Here is a 27637-nt window from a genome sequence, read left to right as displayed (position 1 = left end):
TGGTTACAGGGCCAAGATGGGCTTTCACTGGCAGGGGCATTTTAGATACCAGTAAATGAATATTTCATTATGCATCCAGCTCGGTCTAGAGAAATGGAGGCTAATATATGTAGAACAAATAGAATGGTACATTACATTAGCTTCTTGTAATTGCATTGAAACAGTTTCGCAATTTATTGTCATATTGTTATCTGTTAAAAAATGTGCGACAATTTGGCTTTGGAATTCATCAGTGAGGAGTGTATTATATTTTCGCTAGTCCTCTTTGGATCAGATCAGTCTTGTAGTATCAGCAGCACAATAGAAAATAAAATTAAAGATAGTCAAGAAATTCACAGACCTTTCAATTTTTCATTTATTTAAAAACAAAGTCTGGTTAATAGAAACGTTAAACAATATTTGACTTCTGTACAACCTATGAAATTGTGCAACAATTCTACAAAGTCTCTGATACAATTTACAATGCCCATTCGCTACTTATGTATTTCACTTATGAATTAATTATGTAATAATAATAATGAAATAATAATAATTATAATGATAATAATAATCCTAACGTGTCAGATGAAAATGAATATTTATAATGAAACAGGAATGCTTACCTTGATCATTGATTAACTAATGTTTTACATTACCGAATTACTTTCTAACGAACGAAAAAGGAATTTTTTTCTGGTACAATTCTATATAATCCGATTCATCAATCTTAACCTCATATCCATCTTAAAATTCAGCAAGAAATATGGGATACCTCCTCCGGGTGATAATTAACAGCAGATGTTCAACTTCAACGGAGGTTACTTTAACTTGGTAATCGTATTTCGAGATATAAATATAAAGTCTAAGTCCGTTATAACGCCATCCTTTTTAATGCCAGCACTCATTCAAAGGCAACATCTTTCGGAGAGCAAATGTACTCAACCCAACTCAAATTCAATGAAAATAACATTCCCAAGGCTAAAACAATTATATCTACCGGTAGTTCCTCCTAATCGGCCGGATCATTTTGTAAATCGCAATAAAATTTGTAATCAGTTCATTTCAATAGCTGCCGGGTCAGTTATGGTAAGCTTTATCATGATTCAAAGAAATAAATAATGTACAGAGTAGATAGGGTAGAAACAAGGTATTAATTTTTCTAGCCTTATGACTACAAATTCATTGTAACGCCACATATTTTCCAATGGTCCCAACTATGTTATCATAAAGGACTTGTGCTGTATTCGATTTCAACGCTTACCCGCCCTCATCAATTCTCGTCCCTCCAGCCTTTACGACGAAATCCCGACATATACTGCGAATCAAAAATGGCAACAACGTTAACACGTTCGCCGCCACTTCGCGAGTCGCTACTGCTTGGTAATATGAATTTCACAACAGGGCTATTACATAACGAACAGCGAACAAGAAAGAACAGCTACAAGTAGTAGTTGTGTGGCAGAACTGAGAAAGCCGTCAAAATCCCAGGACCCAATACCCGGAGTCAACACGTCTTCATTAAATATATCGACAATTTTTTCAGAAATTACAAGTATCACCGCCAATAGTCAGATAAAACACTCTAATCCGCATACACTGTAGACGAATGAAGAAGTCCCACAATAGAATTCTGTATGATGAAATTTATGGAAAGGAAACCACAACGTTTCGGCTGTTGACTAACAGCCATCACCAGGTGGAATGTCCAGAAACAGAAGTAACAGGACATATAAACTCACAGGACATTCCAGATTTTGTGGTTTCTACGGTACCCCTTGTTGTTTTAATTGCTAGTTTTGTTTATGTCCTGTAAGTTTATATGCTATGTTTCTTCTTTTTCTGCTCATTCCACCAAGTGATGGCTGTTAGTCAACAGCCGAAACGAATTGTGGTTTCATTTTAATAAATTCTATCGTACAAAATTTGAATTGTTGCACTCGTTAATTCATTACCGCCAGTATGTCCATATAAATGCACCGGAATATTTTGATCCCGAAAACAGACAGTGAATTAATAAATACTGAAGACATAAAAATTCTCAATGACACATGTCATTTTCAACCAGCTGACACCGAAGCTCTCCGCCAACGAGGACAAAACCATGAATTTAATCGTTAAGAATATAATTCGCTATCAACTCAAATTACTCGGTACTCGGATTATCATCTCTTGACGCAGCTACTGCTGTACATCGGCAAATGTCGGAGGTTCACGAAAAAGAAGTCAAATGTTTGGTTTAACTGCTTACGGTTACTTCATGCTTTCAACCGTTTCAGGCTGAACTTATTCATGAAACCAACTTATTCATGAAACCAGACCCTGATTTAATGTCCGACACAACTGGATTCTGACAAGATTATTAGGTACAGTAGACTCCACTTCACGCCGGTAATGTTGCAGTTTTAGATATTTCAGTCGAGTTGACCCTACGTAGAATCAGGCAAACAAAAGGTTTTTAAAAATGAATTCCGGTAAAGTTCACAGAATTGAGCAGTTGACTGTTATACTGAGTCAACTGTACACTCACATTTGGAGTAGTTTTCACTCGATGCCAAAAATGATCGATCTGATTTTGAGAGTATTTTCATATTTTTCTGGAGTATTTGAGGTTTAAGAGTAGAAACTACATTGAGTAGGTAGAAGTACAGTTGACCAATCGAAAAAGAACTCATTTTCACACTTCAGATACATATACCTCGCAACTCTTATGGAAGTGGGTCCAGGGATATTGTGTAATCTCAACAAGTTTTCAAGGCTCTATGGAGTGATCTGAACGATGAATTATTCTTTTCTTTACAATGAGTTATTCTTTTTTTACGGGATGGAACCTTTCACCTTTTGTATAAACCTGAGTTTGCATCAGTTAAAAATAGTGAACTGAACTAACACGTCCGGGATAGAAGACCTACGTCAAAGAGCTCTAATAATCCAGGTCAAAATGGAACTTTTTCATCGCAAAAACTTACATATCGTTATCAGACCGAGGGCAATTCATAATGTCCTACTTAAATATGAACTAGATCTAGAACTCAAACTCTCCAATCGATGATACCCGCAATGACCTTCAGTTCATTGAGACGCACGTCTTGCATAACCGATGTATAGAATTACAAAATTTATACGAATTAGATCTGGAACAAAATTCAATCACGATTTAGCCTAGAAATCTGGCCCTGATTACACATGAGTTAATGTAATAGACCACAAAATGGGTCCTGCGTTCGAGAGAATTCTAAATAGAATCTTAATCAGCTAACAATTTGTCAAGAGTCATTGAGATGCGGGCACCAAAAAGCTGTTCGTTATAACCGAAAGTTCGTTATATCCGATATGAAATGAATAAAACTGTCTTAAACTTTTGGGACAGAATTCTGAGTTCGTAATATCTGATAAATAGTGAAGCTTTAAAAAAAACGATACCCTGTTTCTCATAATCGGTCGGTTCGCTTCTGTAAACAGCAATCAAATTTTCAATCAGTTCGTTTTTATGATCACCGGATCTGTTAATGTTAGCTTGATCATGATTTAGAAAAAAAAAAGTAATGTACAGGGTATATGAAGGCGGCCAGCCGGGTCAACATTAAAATTCAGCAGAAATGAGAAACAAGGTATTCATTTTCAAGCCTTATATCCAAGTTCATCATCACATGTTTGACTGTACATGTATTCCCATATTGGAGACATTTTGCCTTCGAGAAACTGTGACCATAATGACATTCTAAGCTCTCACTTCGAGAATCTAATCAATTTATCGACGATGATAGGTCGCGACGTTTCCCGGAAAACAAAAGATGACAATTCTGTTATAGTCGCGCCGCGAGGCCAAAAAATGCATGTACATACTACTCATAACTCGTAAAACGCTCATATCGATTTGGAAGAATGTTTCTATACTTGTAATATAGGACGGTTCACAACTTGACACGAATACGACGAAGAAGAAATTCCCGCGCAACACCTCTTTCAGTGATCGCGAAAGTCCACGATTCTTTAACAACACGAGCTGGATACAACGCGCGTCGATAAACAAAGTAGTCCACCGATTCATTCCACAGTATCCGGACAGAATTAAACGCTATCGCGTTATCATCATCACCGACGAGTATCCACAAACGGTATCCGCACACGTATCGTTACTTAAAATGTATCCCGTACTACCGTTTGTAACATGATATCGAATCTCAACCAGGAGATCGACCGAGAAGAATCACTTTCGAACAAACGAGTATCCGGTCCAGCCCGTCGAATCCTTCAACGGTATACACGCTCATGCGTCACCGCACGACCGTGTCGTCAGCCCTGATTTGCCAAGAGCACATTTTCAGAATGAATCGTTTTAATTTTCGTATCGCTGTATCACACTTTCGAAACGGACGACGGAACGTCCCATTCTTCGTCTTCGTCGTCGGTCGCCGACAGACGGTCGTCGGCGTCGACGTCGCTTCCGGAGCCGTTTTCGCGCGGCTCGCTCGTGTCGGTATGCGACGCGCTGTTCTCTTCTTCGGGTAATTTGAAATATAGCGTCACCTGGAAATAGAATAAAATGCGTCCGTCAGATATCGTGATCGAGTTTGTCGATTTTTGTGGGCAACAAATGCGCTTAATTTGCATCAGTTTTTAAAAACCAGATTTTTCATAAATCGGATTTTTTTAAGCTACCAAATAATCCGGCTTAGATATATTTTCCCTGAATTTTTCAGACCTGGGTACCAGTACGTGATATCATAAAGTGTAGACGTTTTCTCAGAAATTGAGAGTAATTTCACATCAAAAATAATAGTATTGGAAAATGAACAAGAAATTATTCTGTTTTTGAGTTAGATCTGACTTAAATATTTTTGGGAGTAGTTGAGGTCTTAAAAAGAGTAGTAACTACACTCAAATAGTAGGCATATCAGGAGCAGATCCAGGATTTTCAAAGGGAGGGGGATGCTCTGCTGGTCATCCCCAAGAATTTTTCAACTTCATTTTTTCAAAATGTACCTTATGCTTCGATGTGACGTTAAAAAACTGAAAAAAAATAACGTGAAGGGAATTTTCCACCACAGGCGTGCTCTACCACCCCCCTGGATCTGCACCAACATACCCGCGTAAAATTTCTACAGTTGAACCTAATATTTTTCAGAAATTTTTCCATATATCAATCCACCAGTCTATCGAGATTCACACAAAAAAGGAATACGCCTATTTGATATCAACTCACAGTGCAGTCATACACCGACATTGTCAATACTATCACAGTGACACCTTTCACCAAACAGGGAAGTAATATCACTGGGCGGTGACCCGAGTAAACGATGAATCATCTAAACTTCTAGTGATATATTTTCAATAACTGCGAGCAATTATCATCAAAATATAGGCGCATTCATGTCCGATGTCGCGTCGAAATGAAATCAACGCATCATTTTTACACGAACCTTGAAGTCTTCGCGGAATTGTCGATTGGCGGCGTCCTTGTTCGCTTTATCGATATCCTCTTTGTTTAAAGTCAATAGTAATGAATCATTTTGAGCACATGTACTGTTCCGCACGGTCCAATTTGATTGGCGCCCGTTTATCATTACGTGATTACAATTGTTCCGTAGGTTTTCCTGCAGTACGAAGTACGTGTTGAACCAGAAGTGAAACATTTTCTCCTGAAATCCAAGAAGAAAAAAAAAAGTAGTTTTACATTTATAACACGGCACCCGGCTTTCTAGCTACTCTCGGAATCATTCTTTAGCCGTGATCAAACAGTAAGGTGGCCCGGATCAGGCCCGAGCGCCTTCACACTTAAACCACTAACTTCATACTAAACAATGCTCAAACAAAGCGCAGCGAGTCATTTCTGGAACCAGTTGCAATTCACGCGCAATCATTTGACCTGTGCTAAAAATCCAACGTTTTTTGTTGGCCAAATTTGGCCTGGGCCCATTTGGCACCCGCGTGAACAGTTTATCCGGGCCTAATTTGGCCTCGGCCAAAAATGCTTGAGTTATCGCTGCTTTTGACTTGAGTCAAGACTGCGCAACTGGGCCGAGGATCCACCAGGAACGCCTTCAATTAGTGTTGCTCATTCTCATTAAGATATAAATCCAACATACGTATATCGGAAATCGTAGACCACTCGCGATGTACGAGTACAAGGGTAGTAGGGCATTTATATCGTTTTAATATCCAAGAACCGTATTGCGTAATTGTATTTTTTAACCAGAACGTAATTTATTGAAACTTCCCCTAATGCAAATATGGACTTTATGCTAAGTGTTCGTCTGCAATCTGTTGCCATATTCATTGAAATTGAACACGTTCGTCACAGATTTTACTACAGCAGGAAATTGGCTTTAAACTAGGTGTTAAATCTGAGAGCCTCGATTGAGCAACTCTCGTACCACACTAAACGTCAGAAACCTCAATAAACTAGGGCAGGGTGGTCACTTTCATTTCACTTGCTGTTTCCTCGACTACTTCCCGACATGCACATCGTTTTTCCAGACTTGATCTGCTACGAATCCGATCAATTAACCCAATCAAATACATAAGACATATACAGAAACTGTTTGATTTTATGCATGACATAGCAATCTAAACAAATTTCCCCGAATTTTCCTTGATTTTATTCCTTGAAAATTCCCCGACGTTTTTGAAGAATAGAAATTTCCCTGACGTTTCACTGTATTCCAGGTAAAGTGGCCACCCAGTAAGGGTTGCAGGACACCATGGCCACCTTGGCCACTTTGCGTGACACCATCGACTGTCCAGAAACCCATCTGATATGTTTACGATTCTCTCCTTAAAGAATACCCATCACGAATATCAATGAAACATGGCAAAACATTAGGAAGCCAAGTGTCAGAATTCAGACCAAAAATGACCTTTTTGGGCACAAAAAAAGGTCAACGGACAGGACGGCCAATCCACCTAATCTTTTATACACTTGCAGGCCCTGGAGACTACTGAAATCCGAAATTGGCTAAAAATCCAGGTCACGCATCTAAATAATTTTCTCACCTTTTTCATCATTTTAGGTCGGTTGAAGAATTCCAACTGAACATCGCCGTTGATTAACCAAGGCTTATCTAGTTCCATACCATAATCTTTATCACCTTTCTTAGCTGTATCGTACACCTGACTTTGGTATGCTTTGTGCTTGTCTTTATTCAATACAAAATATGGACCTGTAAATTGATGATGAAAAGGTTTCTTATCTATTTCTAGTCTTCAGGGACCAATAAATCCTAGCATTATAACTGATTATGTCTAGGAGCAGATCCCAAGTACTAGTACTATATACACCAGTTTTCCCAATGACAGGGGCAATGGATTTCGAAAAGAACGTATGGCACAATGCAAAAATTTCTGTCCCAGAAGATAACTTTAGTTTTGCATTTGCCTTGCTTACACTAGTATATCCCCGGGACATCCCCACAATGACCTACCAAACACAGGTCCCTTATCCAACATAACTTTTTGTCGATCAAAATTTTTGGCTGAAATACTTTTCAACAGAGTTCATAATTTGACGAAGAAAAAAAACCCGAACTAAACTTACTACATGTTCCGCTGTTAAACATCGGAATCGAAGAGAATTGTACGCGGATCAGCAATAAAGCTGTATCTTGATACGTGAAATGATTCTGCACTAATTCTCCATAATACTGAACATATCTTCGTTGACTGGGTATAGTCACTCCCTAAAATATAAATATATACACAGCAATAAACATCAGTGAATTGAGGGCCTTGTTACGCTAGTCATGGCAAATGAATCCAATCGGGTTGATAAGAGTTAAACTCGTGATTACTGATTACTGATTTATCCGATTAGTAGCATTTCTTATTCGTAAAGGCTAGCCAGCAGATAAGAACTACAAGCAGAACTATGGCCTATGAGATAATATGCCTGGATGCCAAGTTGGAAGATCAAGGCTTAAGACCAGACTAAGCCCACCATCTTGTTTGTGTAACCAAACTTTCATGCGCGTTGGAACCAATTTTTGATCGCTGCGGCCTATTGCCGATTTTTGACAGGTTCAAATACAATACGCGGCGAATTTCGTCAAAAACATTGTATAGAAAGTATGGAGAACGTCAATCAGTAAATCATTGCAATTGCTGTGGTTCGGTTCTAACGCCACTGTCTTTGACATCTTGTTGCATGAAGATCTCTTTTAGACCGTGCATATTGAGGCTGCATTCTCAACCCATTAGCACTCAGGAATTTAACTATGTAGTGTCAATTACTCCTCAGAAAATTCAAGGGAGTATCCAAGTTCATCACGATACCAAATAGCTCATTTCCTGTTTATTTCCATGCATTAAAAGTCTGTGTCATTTTGTAGTAAATAGTCACGGATGTTTCATAGGATGTTAAATTTGATGAGGTGGGCCACCAAAATCGTGGTCTATTGGCCCCCCCCGAAATTCATCCAACCTTAATTGGATTTGAAGTGAGCGCTAAGATCTGTCATGTTCATACTTGAAGTATTGAAATAGGAGGATGTTGATTTTTTTTCGGTGTTCCGAGGTCTTAGTTGTCTAGTTTATAATAAGCTATTCGGTTCGAATTCCACTATAACCGTTTTTGTGCAGCATACAAAAGAAGTGCCGGGGCAGATACGGGCGGCTTGAGGAGTAACAGGCAGGGCGGATACGGGCGGCTTGAGTGCTAATGGGTTAATATACATGGCACGGCAATAACTCCCATTCTAGCCATCTTTATGATTTAAGAAATAATTCCTAGGCCTACCTTGTCATCCCGAGTGCGCGTTTCTCCATAAAACTTCAATGCTTCATTCGCGTCCATAAACTTTTTCCGATGAAGCAAATACGAACAGATCATCACCCCGGTGCGACCCTTCAAATTGAAAACAAATATTCATTGGAATGGCGTTTTTCACCCGTAATAAACGCGTCGTATGTACCCTCGCCAGAGCACCTGCTGCCGATTTCCAGTGATAGATCATGTCGTTCTACTTCAAGGTTACCCTGTTATATCGAAACCGTCGCGTAATAACTAATAGCCGCAAAAATTTACCAAGGTCAAAGTATACAAACAAATTCATGATCAGTTGCTTGCTTTCGACAACTCGCTTTTTCATTTTTTCAAAAAAAATTATTTCAATCCATCTAAACTTGCTTGAAATAGAGATTCGGCGCTTAGCAAGCCACATACATTAAACTCAACCAGGGGGATCACCAGGCCCGTGCCGAGGGGTAGTTCGGGGGTAATGAGCGTACCCCCTAAAATTTTCTTTCTAAATGCCCTTCTAGAAGTCAGTGTCAGAATATTTTGGTCAAAATTTTTTAAAATTCGGATACAATTTTCATGGCTTTTTTTGGAAAATGAAAAAGTAGTCCATTCTCAAGTGATTTATTCAGGTACCCGGGCAATTCATATTTAAAATCTGCCCTTTTTCAATAAGAAAATGCCCCTTTTCATGGTGAAAAAGTACCATTATTTCTTGAAATAATAGAACTGCCACTGCCGCTTGGCACAGGCCTGATCATGTGCATCAAATTTTTCAAATTCTTTTTCGAAATATGCAAGAAGCCACTATAAAGAACGAAGATATGTGTATATATATATAGGCAGTTGTAATCACATGAATTGGCGCTCACTTATATCAATTTAGGGTGAAAAACCTGTTTCACTGACATTTGCAAGGAACTACTAGTACAGGTTAGGAAACGCCGAATTGGCAAATTAATTCCAACTACCCTTAGAAGGACGGGACAGCGGATTGAGGAGTTAAATTGAAAATACAAGAAAATGAATATAGCAACGAAAACATCATCTTGAAAACATATCAGCATAAATGGGCATACCAAGTGCTCACCGCATCACGTACGTGCGAATGCAACGGGTTCCTATCCTGCCGAATTCGGGCGCGGTACGCCCAGACAGGGTGGCTACTTTTATCTGACTTGCCTTTTCCCTGGTATGCACGACGTTTGACTCTAGCTGTCTAGAATCCAATCAATTAACACAGTCGAACAATGTAAGACACCGACGTAAACCGTTTGACTTAACGCGCAATCTAGATATCTCGACAAATCCCCCCTCCGAAATTTAGACTTCATACAAAATTCCCAGACTTTTTTCGCAGAAAAGAGACTTCCTCGGCTTTTCCGCGAATTTCAGGTTAAGTAGCCACCTTGCCGAAATTTCGTGCGAACGCGGCTTGTATCTTCGTTATGACAACGGCGCCGAAAAGGTCCACCATTTCTACCCGACGGACCCCGCTGCCGACGTTTCCACAAAACCAGCCCCGGGTAGGCCAATAATATGGCCGCGGTCACTGGCCTATATAGCGAAAAGTCATACCTACTAATTTTCTCGCGGGCTCTAATTGGGTATTAAGGAATAATGGAATCGCCGCCATAAGCGAGAAGAAATACAACGTTGACCTCCGCGCAATGATTAATGCTTTCGTCGTTACCATGGTTACCGTAGGAAAACCGAGAAGAAAACGGCGGAGACTTTGCGCGATATCGGTACGGAGCCGCGGCGACTCTTCGTCGTCGTCGTCGGGTCGGAAAATCATTACGATGACATTTTGGGTTTCGCAACTATTAATAAGCGGAATACTAATCAGCGAATGTAGTGGATTTGTTAATCCCATTTTTTTTCCTTTCTTCTTTAAATAGCCGACTGAATGCCGCTTCGCGCATGAAATCAATTTGTGTTGCGTAATATTTATTACGCACGATAAAAATTACGTGCCGTTTAGTGAAGCCTAGCGAGTAGGGACCAGTTGCAGGCAGTTGGGTTAAGCGGACAATTAACCTATTAGCACTAGGGGAATCTATTTTCACTACGTGGTGGTGTCTATTACTCATCGGAAATTCACGGGATAATACAAATTTATCACCGTACAGAAGGGCTCATTTCCAGTTGATTTTCATGTATTACAAGTTGTGATTTTGTTGTCAATAGTCAAGGCTTTAATACGATACATGATTTGCCAAGGTGGGCCACCGAAATTCTGACCTTTTGCCACTGATATTCATCAAGCCTCACTAAGATATAAGTGAACCCTCAGTTGTTGCGTTCATACTCAAAATACTCGAAAATTTCAAACAGGAAGATGTTGATTTCTGTATGGAATTTCGAAGTCATGGACATTGATTACATTGTTACATTAAATGAGACGATACCATCAACTAATCTGATATCTGCCGGTAACCGGTTCCTGATGCTCGCACCATAAGAAAAGAAACTACGATCACCAAAATTGGTCCGAGTTCTCTAGGCAACTACAAGATTCGAGTCCGTAGATCTGGTAGATCTGCAGAACTTAAAACCAATTTTCCGCGCGACTGGTCCCCTCTTTCTTTTCTACGGTTTCGAGATGAAGTCTTATACCTTTCCAGCCTTGCAGTGTATGACGGCGATGTTGCCGTCGTCCTGAGACAACCATTCGTCGACGTCTTTACAAAACGGTTCGATTAGCTCGATTTTCGGCGGGTGGTGATCGTCGAACGGAAATTTGGCGACCCGCTGATGAAACTTTGTCGCGTCGTACGAACGTTCCGAACACCTGAAACAAATTAAATACAAACAACGTTATCCACGACGTGCTTCAAATCGCGATTTCAAATCCGTACCCCCTTTCCTTCCCGGCAGGTGTGCAATGGGTTTGTCAAAGGGACACAAGTCAAATCTACTGATCAAATAAATAAAAGGGACTACCGGTGTCCCTTTTTCAAGATCGAAAAAAAAGCCGTGGTTTCCACATCATAGGGCGCTCCTCCTGTACAGCCTTAAATACCGTTAAAATTTCCAAACTGCTAGACTCCGTGAACTCATTAGTATCATTCAAATTAGCTAAATTAATATATGCTAAAAATGGGCATTTTTTTATGTGATGCAGTTGTAATTATCTCTTGTTTGTTTGTATGTATATAATGTTGATTTTTGAATTTCAATCTTTAAATTTTCACATGAAATATTGTATCCTCTACGTACCAACACTTAAGCTGCATTCGCACTAGGATTTCAGTACGGTACTAAGCGTTCACACTAGGAAATTATACGATGCCTATGCGCGGCTTATTCAGTTCCATACTGAAATACGCGGCTTATTAAGCGCGGAATGCGATTCCGCCCGAAAAGCCGATCTCAGTACGGAACTGAGCTAGCTGCGTATTTTCTGTAGTGTGAACGCAGATTCGGCGCTTAGCTAGGCGCGTATTTTCATCCTCGTAGTACAAAACGCTTAACACTAATTACACTCTCCTCTATTGGCACACCGGGTGACTACTACACTGGGCTTACTAAGTGCCGAATTGCCGACTCGCCGTATTTTGGTTAATTCGGCACCAGCGAAGTACGGTACTTCGTAAGCGCCGAATCTAGTGTGAACGCGGCTTTAGTCAGAGAGTGACAAACTTTTGTATTGTATTGTATGGCTCTAGGTGTGTCCTTCACATTCATTGTATATTCAATGTAATCAAACGTATCTATGCATTGCATTCAATTGTTATTAGAAATGAAAATAAATTCATATTCGTATTCGCACCAGAAGCTGAATAACCACCTCAAATTCGATCATAAAACCTACGTCGCGGGACAGGTTCTTCGCTAGCGCGTTATAAACCTGATAAGTGCTGGGGTGGATCAGGGGTCGAGCATTACGAAACCTCTGTAAGATCCTCAAAAGTACCCGTTTATTCATGGCACTTTTTCAATAAGGGCACCACTACGTTCGAAAAATATAAAAGAGCCCAATTTCTCATGGATCCCAGTTTCATGAATTAAAAATTCCCAAGTTTTTTTCCCAAATATCATTTTTGGGTGATTTTCAATTTTCCTTCGTAAAAATGGGGCCTCCTCCATATAAGTTTATATAATTTTAAAAATTCCAAGTTTTTCCCAAATTCCCCGTACCGTGGGAACAATGATTACTATAAAAACCATAGGAAAGGGTACAGTACTCGACGGAAATACAAAGGCACAATCTATTCCGCTGAAAAGGGGTATCCTTTTCTATGAATTTGTTCTGTGATATAAAGACAATCAGATCATGCCCCTGGATCTGCTGCGTATAATTACATAAAAACGGGCAAAAAATGGATTTCCTCTTAGAGACGCACGCGGCGAAGTGGCGCGAGAAGATGACGAGAATGTATAAAAACGCCGGGTTCGATAGCCGCGCGCACGCGGAAATATCACTTCGATTTCAAAGTGCCTCCCGCGATCAGATTCCGAGAAAAGATCACAGATTCGTATCGTTATTCCGGTTGACCGACGATGAATCGATCGCGACGAATTCCGGGAAAAACAGTTACACAAGGCTCGAAAAACATGATATCTCGTTTCTCCCGATCGGCTCGTGGGTCGTTTCGTAAATGGCATTTAAATTCGCAATCAGTTCGTTTCCGGGCGTGTTATGGTAAGCTTGATCATGATTTTAGAAAAAAGTAACGCGCATGGTGGATAGGCAGCAGGACGGGTCAACTTAAGCTTGGCCGAAAGGAGAAATGAGGTATCAATCTTCCTTAGCCCGAATACGAAACCAGCCATAGAATACTTACAGGTTATATACTTTATAATGATTCTTGTGTTTCGCCTCCAAAAATCTGCAACGTAAATAAAATCCAAAATCATTTCTATAAAGCGAGTTTGCGGTTTTAGTTTTTTTTTCGTTCGATATTCGAAAATTATCTCGAAGTTTGTCCTAGTTTAATAACAATACGGCAAAGGGGATGGGCACGTAGGCAAAGGGACAACAGGTCGCACGCATGCAAATTTGTAAATATTTTTGTTATTTTGTTTTTTGTAAGGGTGCTAGCGTTAAGCGGCCTAGCTGACTTTGCTAGCAGGGCTTCCAACCTCTGAAATGCACTATCAGTAACAAATTGAATTTTTTTCAGTAATGTTTAATTGAAATGCGAAAGAAAATGTTCGAATTAATCAACAGTAAGACCCTCAGTAACATCTTTCATATTTCTGTACGCATCAAACAAATTGAATCAGTATTTCTCATCGTAAAAGAGTGACAAATACTGAAAATCAGGAACAGTTGGCAGCTCTGTACTAGGCCTGTGTTGGTCAAACTTTGATACGGATTGAAACCTGGGTTCGATGAACTAGTGTAGATGCGGTTTAACAACAATCTACAACGTAGGATGAGTGTTTTTTAATTACAGTATTTACCTGACGACATCATCAATATGATTTCTGTAGACGCCTTCCAAGTTTTCCGACGGGAATCCCATAGCTATAATGTTCTGTTGTATATCTGAGATTCGATGAGTTACGAAAAAATATCGTTATCGGTATTGATCGAAAAGCAATTTTTAAGAATTGAAATATCTCTAAATTGAAACTCATGGTTCCCACAGTTACACGAATTGAAAATACCCAAGTTTTTTCCAAGTATTTGATGGGGGATTTTTCAATTTTTTCTGAATGGAAATGAACAGATATCATCATGCTATAGTCAACATTTTAGTGGTGACCGGTTGGGCAATTGCTGAAGAAAGGTGCCCTCGGCAAATGCAATACTTGCAATCATTACTGAATTTCCCAAAGATATCCCAGATTTGAGGAAAACTTTTCAAATTCCCAAATATTTCCAATTTGGGAATCACTTTTTCAATATTCCCTCGTTTATCTCAATTTCCCTGTTCTGTGGAAACCATGGAAACCACTGCCCTGTAACTGCCGCTCTTCCAGTCCGGTAACAAAAGGCCAAATTTTCACCTAACCCTTAAAGCTCTCAACCGTTTTTCCCGAGTGCCCAGATACACGCGCAGTCTAGAGGACGTCATCATTAGCCAGAAATCACGTTTAATCCTTGATAATTTCCATTCCTAGTTTAGCCGCGAAATTTGCATCGGCTATTCATACGACTCGCAATCTGATTGTTGCTGCAAGTTTTCTTGCAGCAAACCGTGGGCTAGTGTGACAGGGTTTTGCGCCACGCCCCAGTTAAGAGAACTCATCAGGTATGAACCTCTACCGAGGGGGGAGGATGACCGCTGATGAAAATAATCAGCCGAAAATATGAAGCTATGTGACGGGCGATTGAGAGTCGATCATTTTCGCGCCCATACCGCAAGTCGTGACCACTTTCTAAAGCTGAACATCGCCTAGAATTACGTCCCAGGTCGCTGCTAGAGGATGGCCTAGGGCCTAGGTCATCCTCTAGCCGCTACGAAGTCATTACATCAATGCGCTCATTGTTACAATAATTACCGTTAATATTTATCAATTTAAAAGCGATTGCAAAGCGATTTCAAAACGTGATCGACAAACAATACGGAATCCAAAACTCAAGACAACAGATACTACACGACCCGCTAACCTACATATATCTCACAATCAATACCCGACGATATAATGACTTAATGGTGCTATAATAACATATATGCTAGGGTCGTTTAACAGGAAGAACTTCGGTACCGGCTTTTAATATGAATAGTCGAACGAACGCTCGTTATAGAAATTTACGCATTTATCGGAATGCATGAAATTCGAATTGAAATGAACGTCGTCGACATTGTTGTCGTGCACCTACGTGTACTCCACCTGAATCGAATCTCGAAATCTTCAATGAACGGGGCCAAACGTCGGGGTGGGGGGGGGGGGCAGTGGTGGTAAGCGAAACCGAAAATGATCCGAGATCTAGTGGGTTTATATATATATATATATATATATATATATATATATATATATATATATATATATATATATATACACGAAATATAATAACAGGAATTAAACATTGTGGCTGCTGAAGTTGCAAGGCTTTCGATCCCCCCCAAGTATGCAGAAAATCAAGCTTAATTTCGGCGTAATCTCCTATTTTTCGCATTAGCTCATATATACTCAAAAGCAATATCAGCATTGATAGAATATCGCCATTCACTCCAGGTAAGGGCAGCTGATATTCTATAAGGGGTGGCCGCTGTATAGAGGGTGGATGTAAAAATGAAATGGGTGCGGCCACCACGAGTTTCGGCGTAATCTCCTATTTTTCGCATTAGCTCATACATACTCAAAAGCAATATCAGCATTGATAGAATATCGCCATTCACTCCAGGTAAGGGCAGCTGATATTCTATAAGGGGTGGCCGCTGTATAGAGGGTGGATGTAAAAATGAAATGGGTGCGGCCACCACGAGCAAGGTGACTTTCAATTCCCAACATGATCATATAACCCCGTAACTACCCGGTGTTTGAATTAACATAAAGCCCATGGATGATTTCTTTTAAATACTCAGTTATCAAGAAAAAATTTGGTTGTACGTGTTCTGTACTGAATATCGACGAGATAAAACCGAGTTCTATGAAAAAACCTAAAATCTTTGAAAGCGGGAAGCAGAGAATGACTACACTTGTTTGAGTGCTGTGGTGGCTTCCGGACATACGTCAAATAGTAAAATGATTTACAGTAGAACTCGCTGAATTCGGATCACCTGGGACCGGAAAATTTTGTCTGAATTAAACGAAATCCGTATTACACACTCTCGTTTGAATAGAAATAACCTATAGAGGGGCCCGGAATTTAAGTACGAAATAAGTGAAAATTCGAATCAAACCGATCCGAAATTCAGCGAGTTGTACCGTAGTATTCAATAAAGGTTTGAACTGAAAAAATCCCGACTTGTCAACATCTACGAAATATGTGGAGATAAAAATAGCGGAATCGACTGTATGTAAAAACGACTGGACGTATAAACTAGTTTATACGTCAATGATCTACATCTCAATGGATGATCAATCGAAATGTACTAAATCCTCTGGATTGAATCGTCCAATTTTTTGTGCACCGGCCATCTGGTCTAGTGGAAAAGAGAGAAAATATAGATTAAGCCTGGGCGAAAAAAAAATCCCGGAGCTATATAATACGAGACTTCATAAAATCCATAGAAAAAAATTCTAGCATGGCGTTATATCGATTACTGGATAGAAAAAAAACCCTATGATAGGCAATTCATGAAATAGGCCACGTGTCGAATAGATTTGACATACTCGAGATTAAGGGGCCAAATGTACTCTATTAGCACAGCTGAATTGGGAGATGACTTTTTTATGAACGAATTGAACAGCGGGGAGGTGGAGGTGGGAGGGGGCTGGGAGATTGGTGTTGCGCACGCGTGAAAAAGGTACCCAGGCACTTCAACCATGAACTAGTACGTACTTTAGCGGGTCAATTTTTTACAGGGTCTACGCATTGAAATCGTCACTGTTTGACTAATGAAGCCTGCGATGTCATATAAAGGTTAACTGGTTTGCCGTTATTGTCAAGGCATACATATTCACGTGTTGTATCCGCGGAACGGATTTCATTCATATCTGCTCGAATTGAAATGGCTTTTATTGACGCACCAGGCAAGTCTGCGCCGCGTGCGCGCACACACAATCGGGTTTTCTACCCAAGAAGAGACGATTCCTGGAATTCGCGAAGACCCCGCGCGGTCGGTGTACTCGGCGAGATTCCTATGTTACACGCCGCGCATGCATAAACGTGACCTTCGGAAGGTCGATTGTTCGAAGAAAAATGGCGAAACGAAATTGGAAAACGGGGATAGCTGAATTTCGTATAATGAAGAATCTGATATTTCAGGAAACATCCAATTCTAAAGCGGAGCAGAAAGAGCAGTTTTTCGAACGGGCTTTTAATAATCTAGCCTAGATTTCTACAAAATCTTGTAGACTCAATGATAGAGGTCAGATAAAAGGGGACATGCTCTTCATTGCCAGTTGAGCCCTTTGTTCTTTAATCTTACCACTTTTCCACGATGGCAGTCTCACTGTAAAAAGGGAGTCAAGTAGCCCGTACAGTGCTGTACTAAATTATTTCCAACATGATGCTCAACCCCGGGTTTCATGTTAGCCTTTTTTCTAGTTGAGCTATAAACCACGGAGGAGCGAATTTCAACATCTTACTCTCGAGTGTGGTTTTCTCCCCCTGACCTGCTCATCGTAACCTTGAAACAATCAATCTCAGTGGAGAAACTGTTCACACTCATGAATTTTCAAGCCCGTGCGTTTTAGTCCACTTCTATATTTCTTGACATACTTGCAGGCCTGTATAGCCAGCCACGTCTTTGGAGGGGGTTTCGATTATTGTGGAACTTTTCTGAGGTGCCCACATAAATGTCGGGTCCTGGGAGTGCTCGTGGAGAAAATTTTTGAAAATGAGTTGTTAAGAGAATCTCCCAATCTCACATCATTTCTAGCATTTTGTGGCGAAAATTTTGATTTTTTTTTTAGCAGAATTTGGCCTCAAATCGACTATGTTTGGAAGCACATTCTGAACGAAAACCAATGAAAAAGTGTAATCAATGAATGAATCGCTGCTCAAATTTTCATAAGACCAGCATCTGGGCGGAACTTCGTCAATGAGTAGTGGATTCGTACGGACCCTCAAAACCCCCTCTAAACCAAGCCTGACTCGCTAGTTTTATAACGATATAATGATAACAAACCATCCATCGCTAACCCTTATCACCAGACTGTCCTGCAGAAGACCTCGCCTGGTGATTTTTAGGCTAAAAATTTGATACTTCGTTTCCCATTTCTACTCGGCTAAAGTCGAAACGGCAGACGACCCCACTCCCCCAGGACCGCCAGTCTACCCTGTACACTTCATTTTTAAAGATCCCGATCAAGATCAAGCTAAAAACCATTACCGACCCCGCTTGCTATAGAAAAAAACTGATTACAAATTTCATGGCAGTTTACTAAAGTTACCGACCCGGAAACCGGCCAGCCGTTGCACATTTTATGGCCACATTTTCCAACGACATAATTCAGGCTTTCAGACATAATTCAGACTTTCAAACGTCTAAGGGAGGAGGGGTTCCGGGGACTCAGACGCTTCGATGAAGAGGTAAATAAATATGTCGGGTTACGGGTTCCGTAACCTGCATAACGGTTCATATGCATAAAACATCATTCTTGAACTCTATTTCACCCCGCACCGCCGCAGCCACCGCCAGTTAGTGTGCGGTGTATGCACAGCGCGCAAATTATACCACCTTGGCACAGATAAATCATCGATCAGCGCTAGCACTCGAGAGAATGATGTGGCCTACATTTCACGAGAGTTGGCACTCAGTCAAACACCTAACACAGTAGTGCCTATGTATATCTATATCATGTACCTTCCGACTTTTAGGGTTAAACGCATTCATTAAATGAAACTAGAAATACTTCACCGCAAATTCGAATAGAATTCTTTCCCGCGTACATATATATACGGGATCAACGTAGGCCTAATTTCAATTTCTAAAAGCGTCGTGTATGAATTCGTACGCGAAAATAGAAAATAGTCAGGTTTCGCGAATAAAGAATCTAGTGGTTTCTCTCATTCGTCGCGCCGCTATTACGTCATTTTCACCCAATCGCAGCTGATTAATTTACACGCGATCAGTTGATACACGATCGGTTGATTTCGAAACGATTTACCGTACCGCGCGTGACGATCGTTGAAAAAAAAAATTATATTTCATAACATGACCGACTTAGAAATATCGACGCCGATAACCATTAAATATTTTTTTTCTCGAAATTCCATTATCGGATAATGAAACGATGTAAGTAGGGTTCCAACACATATTCGATACTTGATTTCAATGACAATCCAAGACAAACTCCAGTTTTATAGACTGGTATTACCTTTAATCCGGGGGGCTACCTCGATTCATTTTCAAATCAGTTAGCCCCTGGGTTATAGGTAAAACAGGCCCCAGTGATTTTCTGTGATTTACCAGATAAATATTCATTGGCAATCATCCAGGACTTTCCTCGATTTCACCAAATCCATACCCATTTTTACTATTTTACTAATATATCTTATTTGGATACAAAATAAGTAACGGTTTTTTTTACAGCTCCCTTTTTTCAATGTGATACAATGTTCAACGGCGCTTTCCATTAAATCGGTATCATTACAGCCTATAACTCTGAACATGTATCAGCCATCTCTCCCTGGGGAGAACAGCTGTTAGGGGCTCAGGAGTCGTCTATCAGACCAGGTACCCATTTTAGCCCCGGGGTGAAGAGAGGCAATGGGGATAAGTGTCTTTCTCGGGGCGCTAACGTATATGGGGTTCGAACTCACGACCAGGCTTCCCAGAGTCGATCGCTCTCTAACCACTCGCCCACACTCTCGCTCAAAATTCCATGACATTCACCGTCACAGGGATATTTTGACGAAAATTCAATCTTCTGATGCGATGACACATTCCCTAGGATTTTCAAGGTCCAGGGCGGGAACCCTACCCAGCAATGCCAATAATGAGTGAAGTTTTCATACTGAATATAAATATGGCAAATGACGTCTCCTTGCACTTAGCTGTGATGAAAAAGCAATCAAATAAAATAATGTTTTATTTGCTCAGTCCTCATCATTGAAGATCCGTTAAAATCGATTTCCAGACACCTTGGATATTCAACAAGATGGCCACTTATATTTGACTAGCTTTTTCCCTGACTCGACCTGCTAAGATTCCAATCAATTAACACGGTCAAAAATACGTATGACATAGACGGAAACAGTTCAGATTATTTACGCGCGATCTAGCAATCTCAACGAATTTCCCTAATTTTTAGCTTAATTGAAAAATTCCCGGACTTTTTTGAAGAAAAGATTGAGCCCCGACTTTTCCCCGATTTCCAGGTATGCTGTCGGCGTGTTAAAGAACGAATTTGTTCGAATTCAAAAACGATTTAAAATTTTGTATAGCCCCCCCAGAAGTTAGTCATCAAAATCTAGTTCATTACTATTTCATATATTTAAATAGACATTATCAAGCGAGGCCTTTTTAGTCGTGATTAAGAAATCCCAGGGACTTCTTTATTAGTCCGGGCACTATGAGAGTGGTAACAATACATTTCATTCTTTAATAACGCTCCAGCTGAACTGAATAATGGTCGACTTAATCAAATTCAGTACTACTTTATATGACACCACCGGGAAAGTGGTGCATTATCATAGAATTAACATTGAAATCATCTACACGCTTGGGAAACTTTTCAACGTACTACGTATAGCTATAGGTTCAAAAAGCCGTTAAAACAGATCTCCAGGAACTGGTGCAATAGAAGTCAATTCAAGTCGCTCGAAGCGCCAAAAGCAGGGTCTGTGACCCTGTCCCAAGGAATTATGAACTAATTAGACGCATTTAACTGCATTCTCGAAACTTTCCCAGACGTCACGAGATGTACGCGGGTGGTGTGACACGGGTTGGAAACCTTCTACGATTTTTCAGGGAGAAAATTCCGGGGTCGCTGCACTGAAAAAAAAGGCTGCGTACCCCCGCTGGATCCGCTAGTTTCTGAATCAAAATTTGATCACTTTGTTCTACAAAAATATATGATAGGCCTATGTGTAAACAAATGAATCATATATCACATCGTGGATGATCCTAATCTGTTGGTGTAAATTATATTCAGGAAATAAATGAAATGAAATGTAAATAATGCTTTTAAGCTTGCATCTGTCTAGCAGCGGAATTTCATGAATGGACGCCTTTTAACTTGAATTATCAACTCATGCAGAATAGAACGGATTTGATCAATATTAACCTATATCTGTGTTCTTTCAACGGCGTATTAGTTGGGCCTTTGTATTTTTTACAGCGGGGACTCCCCTTCACTCAAATCCGTTCGGGTTGAATTATCATTTTATTGGACATAAATCTTAAAACCATTGCAGCAGCAGCAGGGTCCCGACAGATCTGTTATTCCTGGATATAAGGAGTTTTATAGGGGAAAGTTACGAGGAAGCATCTGCATCATTTTCATATCCCAATTTAACAGTTGAATCGGTACTGTTAATCGGTAAACTATAATTCGGTGGTTTTATAAGAGATTTTTTTTAATCCTTAACAGTACCTGTCCTTGGTTTCTAATTTGCTATATACCGATTTAGGCATTAGTTTACTGTACAACCAACATCTTTTATCGTCTATTTCTCAAAATTGAAAGAGCTTTTAAGGAGTTTTGGGCATTTTGCTCGATTTCAAGAAGCTTCTCAAGCACGTTTAAATGTATTATCCGTTTAGAAAGAGTTTTCAAGGAATTGGGACCCCCTGCATTCAGACCAGGAGTCGAATTATCACTTTACTCGCAAAATAAGTCTTTATTAGAACCATTGCGCAACTGGCGAATGAAATTCCATCGCCGGATTCAAATTATCACCTCAATCTACCGAGAATCACTCATCCCAATTGTTTTGAGTTGAAAGGCAAAGCGACCACTTTCCAGCCATTTACAAATCCCGGGAGTTTTCTGTGTGTAATTATACAATATCCCCCCAGAGTGATTCAGAGAAATTTCCAGGTTTGAAATGTTACAGTTCATTCACTTTTCAGTGATTTGCGTAACCGACAAAGACAACATGGTCAAAAGCATTATCCGAATTCCCCGAGCACTGACCGTGGACAATACAGGCTTTAGAGGGACGGACAACCCTTTCATTTTTACATCCGACCCTCTGAAAATCTGGCTACTCCTTATGGAAATATCTGCTGCTCCTACCAGAGAGGATGTCAATATTCTAAACAATGCTGATTATTGCTTTAGAATATATCGAGCTAAATGCGAAAAAAAGAAGATTACACCGAAATTAACTTTACATCATTTGTATTTTTTGTGTGGGATCGAAAGCCTTGCTATATTCGCAGCCACAGTGTCGTTATGTAAAAAAATCTTGATATTCCAGTTTATGGAGAATACAGCCCACAGTTTTCCAGGATTTTGCATGGTTCCTACAGATTGGCTTTTCCAGAATTTCATGGTTTTTTTCAGGGGTCAATTATAGTTATCCACGCTAGTTTTTCGACAGTATCTTATGCTACGTGTTTCACCCCTTTCTGGTGTGATACAACTAAATTTGCCAGGACCAGCAATTGAAAATGTCATCCTAAAACATATTGGTAAAAGATGATCGAATTCCCAGAGAGTTTTCCCCGATTTCCAGGTGTTGGAAGCAACCCCGACAGAGTCTGAAGTACAACATAAATGAACTTGTAATTTTACATTTTCGTAAAGGATACAGGTTAAATCAAGGTCGAAGCCATCCTCTTGATAACGCCGTTTTTTCTTGCTAACCAATCCTTTTATGCGATTAGCCATTTCTCTTCACAATAATATCATTACTCATGCGATGATTATCAGTCATACGATATTCTAGACGTATTAATATCCAACAAAATATGACGCCTAGCCACGACGAACATTATCGGAACGACGATGCCTCCTTTCGTTTTTCGAGGATTTTACGAAAATGTGTTCCTATTTTCTTCTTAACGTCACGACGGCATATTCTGTAGTACTTCACGAAAGCGTACGCTAATATACCAGCCACAAGTGACAACTTCAACGACGTAGCTACAGGTCGAGGTTGTCAACCTGTGGTCATTCGAACGGAGAAGGAACTTATCGCCAATCTTTTCGTTGAGACGGTAGGTTAGGCATTCAAAACGGTGTTCATCGAATTACCGGCGGATATCGAAATCATTTGTCGGAAGTGTTGGAAATGAATTAATCCTCTCGAAGAAGAAGATGAAAAAAATTAAGCCAATCTAATAATATTCGTTAACAACACCGCAACCATCCGACAATACACGCATAATGTAAAATATATCCAGTGGTGGTCGTACACTTTTGAACTTTATTCCTCTTGTTAATTCTCACAGCAAACCTTCCTCAATTTTGGTCCCAATCAAGAAACACACACGCTAGCAATATAATACACACATTACGATATATACACCATCATATAGGTCACGAAATAGTTCTTCTTTCACTGAAACAACACTTGCTCCACAGAGACTAATTACATTCGCAATCTTCAAACAATCGTTAATTAATCGGAGAGCGTAATTAACCAATATTTCATTCAGCGACTAGTTCCGCTTCGTTTATCAGTGACCTTAAAATTAACAGCCAGTAGTAGTAGAACAGTAGATCTCTCCGCCGTGACCTCAATATTTACCCCTCTCGCAGCTCGATTATCTCGCTATAATCACTCGCTTCATCCGAAATCTAAAATCACGATATACGGTCCGCATGCCCGGGTCAGTCGTCGAGCGCCCGAATATCACCGCCGATACAGTTGACACGACCGGGAACGTTGGATAAACCTCATAAATTACCGTGGCGCATAGATAAATGTGTACTACATCATGGATAGAAATATTATATGCAAATCCGCCATCTATCGACGTGGAATTTTACATGGCATTCATTTATGGACAATATTCGATCCTCACGTGCCGTAGTAGGTGTAATATCCTCGCATACCAGGGTCCAGTTTCGCGAAAAAGTTTAAGCCTGAAACGGTTCAAGTTTAAATTGTTGTCCTCGTTGAAAACATGAAGTACCCAATGGCAATTACACCAAAAATTTGAGTTTAACTATTTTGTGAAACCGAGACAAGGGCGTCGGCATATGGATTCTCCAATCGTACATACATGTAATTCCGCGATCTCTATTCCGTTTCGGGCAGTGGGTTTCGTTCCTAGGGAGCTGTTTAAAACTTACGTAACGCATTCTTATAAACCTTCCCCTTTTAACAAATTTTAGGACTCCCTCTAATCTAACAATAGACCTTTATAAATGTTACATCCTCCAATCATTTGCTAGAAGTTCCAGTGAAAGCATTATTATTAGAAAATGGTCACACTTCTCTCCTTTCCTGGTTTCACTACAAAGGTTACTCAAAATTTTTCTGCTTTGAATTTCCAACATAGTTATACCAACTGATGTCGAGATTCCCCCCCCCCAAGCGTTTCCACACCCGACTCTCATTACGTGCTGCCAGTAGGTGTTGTCGCTTTTAACACCGAATATGCGAGGAATAAAAACAAAATCTATAACTAGAACATGGTCGTCCAGATCAAAATTGAAACAGGTTAGCCTTCATCAATAAAAACCCGTAAAAGACTTAAGAATAAGATCAATATTTTATTTCAAATCCATTACAATTACAATAGATGAATGTACAGTTGAACTGACTGGGAACTGCCCAGATTTCTGCGAATTAAGTATAATCCGAATTATGGATAATAGTTTACATGGTTCCAGGTTAAATGGACCAAATATTCACCAGAAATAAATGAAAATCCAGATTGAAATATTTGAATTCTACTGTATTCACAACTCATCTGTAGTCTGGTACAACTACTATGTGCAAAGCTGGGATGAAGCGCAGTACTGGCATTTGAAGTCATTTGTGAATGCATTTAATGTAGCTAAAATGTCCATTTGATAGAACCATTGTGGCAACTTTAGACAATTGAAACAATGGTCATAAATTGTCGAACGTCTCAGGGTTTGGCTCCAAGGTTGCAGATCAACACCGGCATATCAAAGCTGTAATCTGTAATCTAGGATGCGAAGTGACAACAGGCATACAAGAAAAAATGAAAGGATTTTGCCATCTAGCAAAATCTAGTCTAGAGAGGCTTTCATCAAAAATCAATTTTCTCACACTTGCTTTATACAAACTGTCTTGAAAGGACAATAGACAAAATATCATGAAAAGGTAAACTCCGCCCAAATCAGTTAAAACTTGAGAATGATTACTATGTTAGAATGACTACAACAAGGTTCAAATCCGATTTCCAGGGCTCATAGTGTCCGTAACCAATCTCATTAAATGACTTTCAAGGACTTTTTTGACTCGCATTCTAGGACGTAAGAAAGTTAAAAATACAGTGGCAAATTATTACCGTTCGTTTCATTCCAAAATCACTCTCGACGCTCAGAAAATGATAAATTAAAAAAAAATTTCTTGGGGAGCCTCTTTTACCCCTCGGTAGAGGCTTCGCGCCTACGTCGCTCACAGTCATATACCCAATGTATGTATACAAGTAGGCCTCGGATGTTTCGGGACCCCTATTCAAAATTCCTGGATGCATCCCAGTGGGTCCTACTGTATACCCATAGAAAATCTAATTTCTTGATGAAAAATAACTTATTGGTCCATGTTATACCAGGGTTTGGCCGTATTTGACAATTAACATAGGTGGAATTTTATGGATATTCCCAAGTAAGTCATCAGAGTCTACAATAATTCAGTAATCCAGACTGTCCTCGGCTCAAGCGTAGGTAGCTCATGTTTTGATCTCCTTCATTAACAATCATACAAATCAGCTTTTTTTCTAACTACCATTCTTTTAACTTCCGTTGCAGACGTCATTTAAGAAAGCACATAAAACAACAAAGGCTCTCCGTGGGTGGGCGGACATGCATATTTTCATTTGAAATTCAGAAAATGTAAGTTTCAATTGTAAATTGACATTTAAATGTTTAGTACCGACAAGCATTGGATAGAATCTCGACTGTGAAAAGAAAATGTGTCACCAACCGAAGTTGGGGGCTAAAAAGGCCCAACAGCATCAGTAGAGCTGTGACTGAGGCCTACTTACAGTAATTAACTGACACACCAGGCTTAAAGGAGATAACCTGTTTAATAAAGAAAATAAGAAACATCTTTCAGAATATTTCTCCGCAAAAACTTCCGACAGAAAAATTAAACAAAGGCAAATTTATTTTCGTTTTTTTCTGTATGTACAGAAAAAGAAACGGTTTTTTTGAGGGTCAAGTTTTGTGTTTTCTAACTGCGTCTATTTGTGTAAGAATGTATATGACAGTTAAACCACTCATAATCGGGATCATTTGGGACTGATGAAATAAATCCAGCATATTTTTGATTTCGGTAAATTCGTGTATAGGTGGAGCGAAATCAGAATCTACATTTAGATGATCCTTATTAAGGAAGTCTAACCATATTTCATTTCTAGCAGGGCTGCCAACTTCAGTAACAAATTGAATTTTTTCAGTAACATTTCATTGAAATATGAAAGAAATAAGTCAAATTAATCAGTTATCAACATATTTCTCTATGCATCAAACAAATCGTATAAGTACGGTAGTTTTTTTCATAAAATAGCGACAAATACTGAAACAGATGGCAGCTCTGTTTCAAGGTGTCTGTTATGTATCGATTACACAAATAATGATGATCCAGCGGCCTCTTTTTTGATCAACTTTTTGTCAAAATACTAGTCTATATTAACTCTTTTCTTCATCTGAGGAGTTAACAACATGTTCTGATCCGAAGCATTAAGGGTACATATGCAGCAGATGAATAAATGCATTTCGCCAAACTCCCAATTCAGGAGTTGGGGACAGCAAGGTCCAACAGCAGACATGAGAACTACTGTGAAATAATCACGTTTAATCCTCTAAAAACCCAAAATAGCAGCAGTACTTTTTTAACCTTCATTTTTGATAAAAATATGCCAAACACCCGATAGAAAAATGCTAATTAAAATATCTACAGTGCAACCTCACTAAAACAAACTTTGGGGGCAAGATTTATAAAGAAGTTTTAACTTTAAACCACAAGTTTACAGTAGTTAACTTGTGGGTCAATGTCATAATTAGCCAATCAGAAATCCAATTTTATCTTAGTCCGGGTTTTTGCAGTTATAGTTTATCCATGAAATTTGCCTCAGCAATAACCTACCCGGTATAGTGTGTCAGGGTTTTGTGCCATGGCTGAGTCTAGCAATGCCAACAGGTTTGAATACCTCCCGGGGGAGGATGGCACTTTTGAGCCCCGATTCATATCAATTTGATTTAGTAAATGTAGGTCTTAATTTGGATAAGTTGTCAACGTGAGGCTCGTTTTAAGCGAGTTTG

General features: G+C 39.7%; 1 protein-coding gene across 1 annotated transcript; it reads right to left on the bottom strand.

The window, feature by feature from the left end:
• Positions 1-555: 555 nt before the first annotated feature.
• On the bottom strand, positions 556-24245 carry LOC141903225 (phosphatidylinositol 3,4,5-trisphosphate 3-phosphatase and dual-specificity protein phosphatase PTEN-like). The gene is made up of 9 exons (XM_074791299.1): positions 22981-24245; positions 14123-14207; positions 13501-13545; positions 11330-11504; positions 8711-8818; positions 7514-7655; positions 6973-7139; positions 5400-5618; positions 556-4506 (listed from the first exon to the last, which is right to left on the bottom strand). The coding sequence occupies exons 1-9, from the start codon at positions 23057-23059 to the stop codon at positions 4336-4338; spliced, it is 1191 nt and encodes a 396-aa protein (XP_074647400.1). The 5' UTR covers positions 23060-24245; the 3' UTR covers positions 556-4335.
• Between the last annotated feature and the right edge of the window lie 3392 nt (positions 24246-27637).

The sequence above is a fragment of the Tubulanus polymorphus genome, chromosome 4 (genome assembly GCF_964204645.1).
Source record: "Tubulanus polymorphus chromosome 4, tnTubPoly1.2, whole genome shotgun sequence".
Taxonomy (NCBI): Eukaryota; Metazoa; Nemertea; class Palaeonemertea; order Tubulaniformes; family Tubulanidae; genus Tubulanus; species Tubulanus polymorphus.
This window is presented reverse-complemented; position numbering and strand designations above follow the sequence as displayed.